The sequence below is a fragment of the Tinamus guttatus genome, unplaced genomic scaffold, assembly GCF_059628265.1.
Source record: "Tinamus guttatus ecotype Peru unplaced genomic scaffold, ASM5962826v1 Tinamus_guttatus_pri_ptg000226l, whole genome shotgun sequence".
NCBI classification, from domain to species: Eukaryota; Metazoa; Chordata; class Aves; order Tinamiformes; family Tinamidae; genus Tinamus; species Tinamus guttatus.
In genome coordinates, this window is record NW_028288760.1 from 92,708 (window position 1) to 103,109 (window position 10,402).

Genomic DNA, 10,402 nt, shown 5'->3' on the forward strand with positions numbered 1-10,402 from the left:
CCTGACATACAAGCTATGAGGTGATAAATTCAATAGGGCAACATGCCATTTTCACAGGCTGGTAGGCAAACACCTAGAAACAAACTCATGAGCATCACCTCTCCTTGCATTAACTCTGATATACCCTGATCCATGGATGTAAGGACGTCTCTTTTCCCAGTTAGTACAAGGCCAACAGGCAGTTCACAAAAGCTTGAGGCCATCACCAAGGAGTTAAACTAAAGCGAGTCAGTGAGGTCTGCAGAGAACATTTAACTGCTGCAGAAAACAGAAAAGATATTTTAAAAAAGACTTGTGTTTATTCAAGCTTTCCCCTGTAACATTCACACATGTAGAAGACAAATCACACGGCCAGACACTGCTGCATCTACAGAGATTGAGATCCACATGTGTACCCCAGCCATCCATGTTACATTATGATTTAATTATGTCTCTCCCCTTAAAGTTCCCCCTCCCACAAGTGTTTACTGGGAGCTATATACATTTCTCTTAAGTTAAATCATTTTCTCTTGTGGTCTATTGTAATGTACTATCCATTTCCTGTGCTCCACTTCTTTTCTTCTCCAATTAACCTGATAAGTGAGGTGTGTTCTTTACTGAAGACTAAATGCTCAGTGCTATTTGAGGGACTATTACTTGGCCATGATTTATTTTACTAGAAGGCAGAGACCTCCTCCTGGCTTTTGCATCAACTGTAACCCTAGATAGGTCATTTCCTTTCAAAACGTCTACTACATTAACCTGCAATACATAACTGTATTTGGCCAGCTCACAGATATTTATTACACAACACTTTAGGATCAGTGTCTCAATTGATCTCTTCGCCAGCCTTCTGGGTATGTGAAAGCATCTCAAAGCAAAACTAAATAACATTTAAGGACCCTTTCTGCGGCAAGGGCCAAGAGCAAGTGGCTCCTTGTTCAGCTTAAGACCTGCCACAGGTGCTCAGCAATACTTGGTACAGAGGGCACTCACTGTTAGCAACATAGCTATGACTTTTGAATTTAATCCATCAGTTCTTTCATGCAGCAGTGAGCTCATAAAGCAAATACTGTGGCAGAAACCCAAGTAATGTAAAATGTGAAGATTGTTGATAAAACAGCTTTCATGTAGTATTCAAAAAAAAAAAAAGCCAGGTACTTGCAGTATCTCTTGGGCATTCCCATGGGCTTTTTAACTTCTAGACAGTAGCTATTAAATGCTGTAGTTGACACCTCTGAAGGTCTTTTGCTGTGGAAGCTTCCCACAAGAAAGCAAAGCGAGCATTATCAAAGCAGGTATTCCCTTATCATAGCCTGCGGGTGTAAGGATATCTCTGTATGGCTGGAGGAGGTTGAGGCATGCAGATATTCAGTTGTTCCTGAGGGTTGTAATTTGCCAAACTAGAACTCATGACTTCAAAATCTAGCTGTGCATCTTCAGTATGGTGCACAGCAAAGGGACATTCCTGTACACTGCCTTGTCCTTGTCCAGTTTCGCCAAAGCAATTGCAGTAGCACGAGCTACCAGTCTTACCAGGAACTCAGCGCTGCCGGAGATGTTGCACTGTGGTTGCCTGCGGTGCGGAGGTTTTCCTGCTCCTTTATGCACGAGGCTCATTCTACGGCAGCACCTTTCCCACTGCAGGGATTTCACTCTGCTGGGAGGGTTAGCAGAACCAGTTCAGTTTGGGGCTGTACCTGCCCCCACCTTCCTCCAGCAATTTGGTGAGAAGCCCCTAGAGATGATTTTTCTTTTTAAACAAAAGAATACCAATAAAGCCTCATCAGAAGATGGAGTTTCATTGCCCTAAGGTACTTAACACCCACCTAGCTCATTTCAGGTATCTGTGCTAACAGCACAGGTATCTAATGCACCTCTATGAAAGCCGTATCATTTAGCTTTGCTTTCAGCACTATGCTACACTACATACAGAGGTGAAGGTGCCTCCATACAGCACAATAAATACTCCTGCTTCTGTCTCCAAAGCAAAAGCCCTCCTTATGACCCAGCAATGTATGAAGATCAGCTAATTCAGCTTGTACCATCAGAGCCTGGCGACAGACAGCTAAGTACTTCTCTTGGATGGGGCACAGAAGCTCCCAAGAAAGAAGGATGCTTTTGAGGCTGATGCTCAGGTCCAGGACCTAATGTAACTCCAGGTTCATCATCCACAGCTTTGACACTGCCTCGTTTCCTTGACCAGGGACCAGATGGGCTCATCTCCATTCGACTCCCTCCACCTACTGCTCGCAGGTCTTAGTCATCCCCTTCTCAGCAGCCTCCTTAGACCATCTGCTCTGCAGAAGTCAGAGGTGCCTTGTTTTCTCCTCAACAAGCAATGCAGCTGTCCCAACAGGGTTGAGCAGCACGTTGCCAGCAAGAACACAGCACATAGGCTTTTGTGCAGCCATCTGAGCATAGCCCAGTGCCTTCAGTTTTCCCTGTTAATAAGGCACAGATAACAGTACTACTCCAACAAATCCAGAATCTGTGCAACAATGCTCTGAGAGATATATCTATATATATATATGTATGTATATATATTTAAATAGGTATCAACAATTGTCATGGCAAAATAAGAGTGGTGTGAACACCACTGTTTCGTCATGTTCATCAGCCCTCCCCTGTCCTTTCGGCTCAGTCAAGTTAGATGAGCATATACCAGTCTTTTTATCAGAGTAATTTTGCTAGCATTGATGACATGTAAGAGATGATGGGGGGGATGTAGCGACACCATAAGTATGGGCTAAATGGCCTCCAGAAGTCCCTTCCAGTCTGAGTGAGCCTGGTCATGGTGTGTCCATGACAGCACCAAGGAGAAATGCCTCGGGCTGACCAGATTAACCTTCCTTCCCATTACGACGCCCAGGATAAACCAGTCCACAAGGAGGTCTGTCACCTGCCTGGCTTCCAGCCAGCTTCTCCCATCTTCAACAATTCCAACCCTGTCAGCTGGCACCCTAGTCACCGTGCCGAGGCCCCGGCAGCCAACGCACACATAGCAGCCACTTCGACATCTGCTATTAGAAATACAGGCTCCGCATTGTTGGGTAATCCGTTAACTGACGGGTAAGTGGCACTGAAAGAGCAATTAGCAGCAACTAGTAAGCCACTGCATTCTGAAGGAGAAAGAAAAGGAGCAGGGGGGTGAAAAGCATCTGGTGAGATATGAAACTAAACAGTGATTGTGTTCAGTGTTGCTCCTCTATGCCCTGAGGTTTCCTGCTATTGCAACATGCCAGCAACAAACCCAGCATGAAGTCCTGTGTGGCCATGGGCAAGGGGACGCGACACTGGGAGGCCCACAACTGGAAAGAAATCCCTCATGTACTAAGGGTTAGAAGTCAGGATGGGCAAGGCAGATCGGTCGGTACGAACAGCATCTGGATTTGCTCCTGCACAAATGTCCATGCACTCAGAGATGCCCATCAGCACTCGCAGCCCTGTGCCGTGAGCAGCTGCTGAGCGCTGGCTGCTCCTCCACCCCGACGTCGAGCCTTGCAGTGACACATGTCATGTCCACAATACAGCAATCATCACGGTTGTACACAGTGGGTCTATGCACAATTTCTCTTATGCTTGTTCAGACTGCACAATAATCCATGCCATGAGGAACAAGGTTTATTCTAGAAACTCTTTCGAGAGCTTCCTACCACTGTTTAAGATCTATGCAAAAAGAAAAAGGACAATACATCACAGCAGGACCCCATCATTATTTTACTAGCATTGTTTTTGTAGTATATTCGCATACATTCTTGTGGTAAGAAGCCTCATATTACCAGTCTCTAAACTGGTCAGCACTCAAGGGTATCAAATGGAGAAAGGCATCTTTCCTTTGACATATTTTCCATTTTTGCTTCAATTATTTCTCTAAATGCTTTTCTACAGCCTGTTTCACTCAGGCCTCTCAGCTTCTGCTCAAGGGACCCCTCATAATTTCATTTTCTAAGAGCTACGGCACTATAACATGCTGCTTTGGAGATGGCTGATGGGACACAGAGAGGTCACAAGATCTCCTGGGATCATTAGAAAGAGCAAACAGAATTGATTCATTTGTTCTCCACCAGGCAGATAAACCGTCCAGTTCCCAGTTGGCGTTAGTGGAGATGCACCAAGGATGGATCTTCTATCTGCTCAATCTAAAAGAAAGGGGCAGCATACTCCAATTCACTGGCTGTCCTTAGGAGAACCATCCCCTGGCCCAACAGCCATACATTATGTATTACACCACTGCAGCACTGCCTGCATAGATCCTCTGGAAAGGATTTACTAGGTTAGACAGCTGGCAGCTAGAAAGCATAAACACAGCAAAGCCAACAGGTGAAGCACTGCTGTGCTCACGTTCTTCTGAGGAGCAATTTTCCCCTTCTAAGATATAGTGCAGCTAATTTCTCCCTTTTGGGACAGAAATCATCATTTTCTTCTAATTCTGTAGACAAACGAGTGGGTCCTGCCACATGACTTGGGGTCAAGTAAAACAGCAGTGCTTCTGGAAGGAATCATCATTTTCTTCTAATTCTGTAGACAAACGAGTGGGTCCTGCCACATGACTTGGGGTCAAGTAAAACAGCAGTGCTTCTGGAAGGTCCTTCCCCAGCACAATCCCCAGGAGCCCGGGGAATGCTGCAGGGACCCTCAGAAGGCAGAGAGCGCAGACCACCCCACCTCTCTCTAAATGGGTTTTTACATCCTAAAGCAAAATCATTCCGACTATGCTTTTTCACCAGATGCCACCACTGCACCTTTTTTCTAACACCTTTAGGACACCCTGGACTCACAGCACAAGCCTGCCCTTGCACAGGTCTGGATTCGGGGATGCGCTCAGATAAACAAGCAATTCTTGCAACCCCGCAGCCCCTTCTGCCGGCAGCAGGGCTTTACAAGGCAGCTGTTAGCAAACAGTTCCCATCGCAAGGAAAAGCTGGGGTTTGGGCGAACCAACATGCAATTGAGGTTGACACAAACGCAGCTTGCAGGAAAGAGCCGCACAAGCAGCTGACCAGCTATGGCAGCAGGAGCTGCTTTTAAGACAAGTCACCCGCAAATCTGCTGTGGCTGAAGGGGGGTTCTTGCCACCTAACCCACATAACGGGGATGATGGTTATTTAATGAGGCCAGATCCAAGCTGGGGAGCAGCCCCCCTTGCCCAGGTGTCACGCGTCTGCACCAGGAGCCTGCGGCTCCCTCAGGCTGCAGATGATGAGCGTGAAGGTCACGGGAAGAGAGGGGCACAGGACCGTTGCCTGTCACAAAATGGTAGCGCCGGGGGACCGGGAGGATGACCCCGTCCTTCCTCCCGCGGCTCCTGACATGGCACCCGCCATGGAGGACAGCAGGGCCGGGCTGCAGGGGATTAAACTTAAACCCCATCACCGCCACCCCCAGCCCTGGGCGGCCGCATCCGCCGAGGGACGCGCAAAAACGCGGCCGGGGGGCGATTTCCCTCCCTATCTCTGCTCCCTGCCCGCCCTTATGTAACAGCCAGGAGGGGTCCCTCCGTGCGGGGGCTGCACCTGGGCTCGGCCCCCGCGGTGCGGCAGAGGCGGGGAGCCCCCCAGCCGCCGCAGTGCCCGCGCACCCCCGCGCTCTGCCCCGGGGCACGGGGCGGCTCTGCCGCTGCCCCGCGGGGCCCCGGGGGGCGAGGAAGGGCTTGTGAGGGGACGGACACACATCTCACCTGCCCACGAAATTCTCCAGCACGGAGCTCTTGCCGGCGCTCTGCCCCCCCACCACGGCGATCTGCGGCAGGTCCAGGTTGGCGTTCTGGCCGATGGCGGCGAAGGCGTCCTGGAGCCGGTTGACCAGCGGGATGAGGTCCTCCATGCCGCGGTTCCCCATGGCTGCGGTGGCACCTCGCCGCGCCGAGCTCGCACCGCCGCCGCCGAAGCCCTCCCTGCTGGCGCCGCCGAGGGGGCAGAGCCGCCGCGCGGCCCCTCACGCCCTGAGCCTCGGAGCCGCGGGAGCCGCTCGCACCTCGCCCGCCTCAGCGCTGCCCGCGCGGGCTCCGCTCTGCGCCGCCGCCAGGGGGAGCGCGCGGGCGCCCCGGAGCACGCTGGGAGTTGTAGTGCGGAGCGGGGGGCGCCCCCCGGCGAAGCCCCCCGCGCCGCCATCTTAGCGAGCGGGGGCGCCGTGGGGACCCGCGCGCCATTTCGGGCTCCCTCCGGGGCAGTGTGGGGCCTGAGGCGCCTCAGCCCGCGCACCGCTGGGTCCCTGCACCTGCGTGGTTGGGTTAGGGGGCACCTAAGGCTCGCTCACAGTGCTGTGGCATTTGGTAGGTGACTACTGGGGTCTCCACATCACCCGCTCACATGACGTACTGCCCAGTTTGGGCAATATACCTGCCCTGTTTGTTCACTGCTGTGCTGCAGCTGCTGTACCTGCACAGCTCGGTCAATATAGCCATACGGTGCAGATTAGTCATGTACAGGTGCATATATATCTGAATGGCCCCATCCTGTGCCTCTGCAGCGTGCTTGGGTCATTTTACCTGTGTGGCCTGGCGAATGCGCTGTTTGGCTGCTGTATCGGCCCAGTTTGGTCACTATAGCTGCACCGTTTGGATGCTGCAGCTATACAGCTCCGCTGATGTACAGCTACAGTTTGTTCCTCACACCTATATGGTTAAGTCATTACACCCGTTAAAACCATTATACCTGTGTGGTTTTGTTGATACCCCCCCTCCAAAAAGGCTTCTGTGTTTCCACTGCTTGGCTCTCATTGAATTTTGGGTGAAAAACTCGTAGATTTAGATGACCAAATCATACAGGTACAATGACTGCCATTGCTATGTTTGATTTAACAAAATGCAAAATAGTTATGTCGTGTGTTTCCATCTCGTTTTAAAAACAAACAAACAGAAAATTGTCTACAGTAAAGAGGAAACTGGTTATAGGCTTTTTAAAAGTTTTATATATATATATTAAAAAAATGTGAGTCCATATTTGATTTGAAAGTGAAAACAAGTGTGTTCAGAAACTAAGCTGATGGCTAATGGTGACTCAGGAGAGCAGCGAATGCTGCATTTCAAACACTTCGTCCATGCTATCCAGGGCGCTTGTTCTCAGCTTAGATACAGCTGGAGGTGGGTGGGGGAAGGAATAACAAACCCAAAACAGATTTTTGAGCCTTATTTTTCATTGTAAACAGCTACTTTTTGGTTATAATGGTTTTAAGCAAAATTTCACAGCTACGTCAAACACAATCTATGCAGAAATGACTGAGTATGCAGAGAAACTGGAACAACTGTTGTGAGGGGTGAATTTGCCTCGCTGGTGCCGATGAAGATGCCCAAGGAAAATGCTTTGAAAATGTCACCAGCACTCAGGTAAGAAAGCCGAGGGAGTGAGCGAAAGCTGCTCCGTCTGTGTGGGAAATGTTACTGTAGGACATGTGTAGGCTGTTTTGGGGGCTGGCAATGCTTATTTTTTCCTTTCAGCAAATTGCCCAGCAGATCCAAGGCAAAATGAGCTTCAGAAACCCAATGGAGACTGTGAACAAATGTGTCTGAGCATCTGCCCAGCCATTGTGGTTATTTATGTAGTAGAAACCTGCAGAAAAGATACGGCTTTTCTTTCAAAAGTTGACACTTCCCCCCTTATTAGAGCAAAAATAACAACAAATGGTATCATAAACTTAAAAAATGGTGTCATATCCCTGCCTGGGTCAGAACTGATGTTCAGGGAATTTCAAATCATGCGGATTGTTGCAGTTTTACCTCAAAACCACGAAAAGAAGATTGCCCTTTGCCAGAAGTTGCTGTAGCTTGCAGTTAACCTGCACAGCCCTGATTGCAGTGGAGGGGACCTTTGCTCAGCTGTGTCACTGTGATGATGTCACGTAATATAGTGGCATTTGCCACCTAGCTAATGCCTAAAGGGCCTTCGTTTGACTCCCTTCCCTGCCTCCAATTCACATGTGCCTTTAATGTTCCCATAATGGCAACTATATTTGATTGTCAACATTATTGCTAACCCATCAAATTATAAATACCAGATTTCACTTCCTTTTGGCACTTTAGCATGCTAAGCAGGTATTTTCCTGTGAGCAAGCCCATTTTAATCCAGAAATTATTATTCAGGATCATACCAGTCTCTAGAAGAGCTACAATTAAATTCATATAGATTTTTTTTTCTACCAAGAAAGGTTTGTGAAATAACATTGAATAACACTATGTCCACAGCTGACATTCGATGGGGGAAAACAGGATTAATGTTTTTAGAGTTAGGGATCTGGTGCAGCAGAAAGGCTGCAGCAGCATTTTTTGCAGGTATTCTTTGAAGTATTTTCTCTCCAATTTTATTTTTCTATAAAATCACTATTTAGATCTCAGGAAACATATAGCCCATCATTTAGAGGTTTGGTCTAATCTATTGCAGTTTCAAAGGGCAAAAGCTCACCAGAGACACTGTAGGGAGTTAATAGGGTCACCTCAAAAGTAGATTAAAAAAAATAGAAAAAGATAAAGAAAAAAAAAAGAGTGCTAAAACTCTGCAGAAACAGTGAATTTTGCATAGATTCTTCTCTGTGGATCATTATGGCTGTAACATGAAGATGCACAAAGGAGGCTCCTGCTTCCCCCGTTTTGCAGATGCACTGATAAGTAAATGAGAATAAGTGTGTGCCTGCAGCTTTACTCATTAATATCGTCTGGGCATTTTTGCAGCAATTGTCATCATGATCCCCCAGAGAGCAGAGACACAGACTCAAACTCGAGCCTCAGAGAAAGTGAGGTTTGATTTTCGGAAGCTTTGGAAACCTACACCTCCCACTGATGAAAACTAGAACTGCAGGCTCTCGGCATCCCCATCCTAAAGCCTTCCATTTTCTCTCCTGCAAGAAACTGTGATTTGCAAGGATATTAGCACCAGACAGGCCTTTTGATTCTGCAGTACCTCCTTCCTGTGACTTACTCAGCATCTTGTAGCAGCCATAGGAGAAAAGCAATTATTTGATCATTCTTCTGTGGAAATACTGGAAAATAGGAGGGATTTAGATATTAGAAAAAGACTTTACAAACAGGAACAGACAGGAAAAAAAAATGTGTCTATCTTAAAAATGCCTTGAGATATGTAAGCAAAGGAAAACTAAGAGAAAGTCTTATTTTTTCAAGGTGCTGTAGATATTTCAGGCTATACTTTAATATGAATCCCCTAAATATGTACCTGAGCATAAATATATCTGCTGCCATGTATTGCTATCAATGTAGAAAACTATATATCCAGTCCTGGGAGAAGAAAGAGTAAAAAAGTGTGGAATACAATTACCTTAGTCCCCTAGTCATCTGCAACCTATTTCTCAGAGGTGCAGATGCCCCACGGCTCCTGCTGACTCCAGCCAGGGCTATGAATGTTCAGAACATTTCACAGTGAATCATGAAGTGGATGCTCTTGATCCTTTGGTTTTGTATGAAATGTTATAAACAGAGGTAAGAATATAAACTCCATCAAGGATCAGAGTGTATCAATATAGAATATATTATACAGCTGATACATAGTTTAAAAACCACAGTAAAATTAGCCCCTTACATTGTTACTATCTGGAGAGGTAGCTTTGCATAGTCATATACATTTTTTAAGTATGTATTTTGTGCTGTAGCATCATTGATCTTTTGAAGTATCAGTTGTTCAGGAAGAAAGGTCTTTAGTGTTTGTATTAATACGATAAAGTATCTGGAAAAAGAAGCAGCCTTTAATTTTGTAATTTTCAAATATGTAGTTTTCTAGAATAAAACAGTGAAATACTTCATTTTCTCTTGTTTTGAAAGAGGAAATTTGCTGAACTGGACTGAGAATCCCTCAAAAAGAGGTAAAAGAAGATTAATAGAGTGTACAGGGCAGTGGGTCAGGCATATTTTTGGTATAACTCCACAGAAATAAGAATGTAGTCAAACAGGAGAGGGATCTGGGCATGGATGTGTGTTTAGATAAATATTTTAAAAGCAGCAGAGCTGAGTTCACTGGGCTTTCCACATCCAGAGAAAAGATACAAGACAGTAACAGGAATATATTTTACCCTGTGAGGTTGAAAATCATTGATAGAAGCTGTTTGGCCATGTGGCAAAAAGGACTGAAAATATATGTTAGTTTGTATGTTGTGGGCTTATCCCCCCAGTCTCAAGAAATATTGGGAACAGGTTTCTAAAGCAAGAGATATTCGTTACAGAAAAACAACTTTATTGTCAGGACATGGAGGGTAAAGCTGTGTGTATCAATGCTCAGTGAGACTGTATCCTTTAGCTGTCAGCTCAGACATGTTGTTTAAGTGCTCACAATAAAGCAAGTAAAAAGATCCTAGTCCCATCTCCTGTGCTGATATCTTACACCCCTGTGCATGACCTTCAACCTGAGCGGTGTGATTAGCTGAATCTAGAGCCTTCTGTTCTGGGTTCAGTTAAACCATCTGCAGCTGGTACAGCAACTCC

The 10,402-nt window shown here is 46.7% G+C and overlaps 1 protein-coding gene across 7 annotated transcripts in view; it reads right to left on the minus strand.

The window, feature by feature from the left end:
- The window catches only part of DNM1 (dynamin 1), a 65,964-nt gene extending 60,110 nt beyond the window's left edge, over nucleotides 1–5,854 (minus strand). For 2 of the 7 annotated variants that reach the window (XM_088525188.1, XM_088525194.1), the window contains exon 1: nucleotides 5,660–5,850. In XM_088525188.1, the coding sequence (XP_088381314.1) occupies nucleotides 5,660–5,820 (161 nt within the window). In that variant the 5' untranslated portion in view covers nucleotides 5,821–5,850. Of the gene's footprint in view, nucleotides 1–5,659 lie in introns of all 7 variants that reach the window. The other 5 variants (XM_088525192.1, XM_088525191.1, XM_088525189.1 and 2 more) reach the window with 5 other exon arrangements.
- Between the last annotated feature and the right edge of the window lie 4,548 nt (nucleotides 5,855–10,402).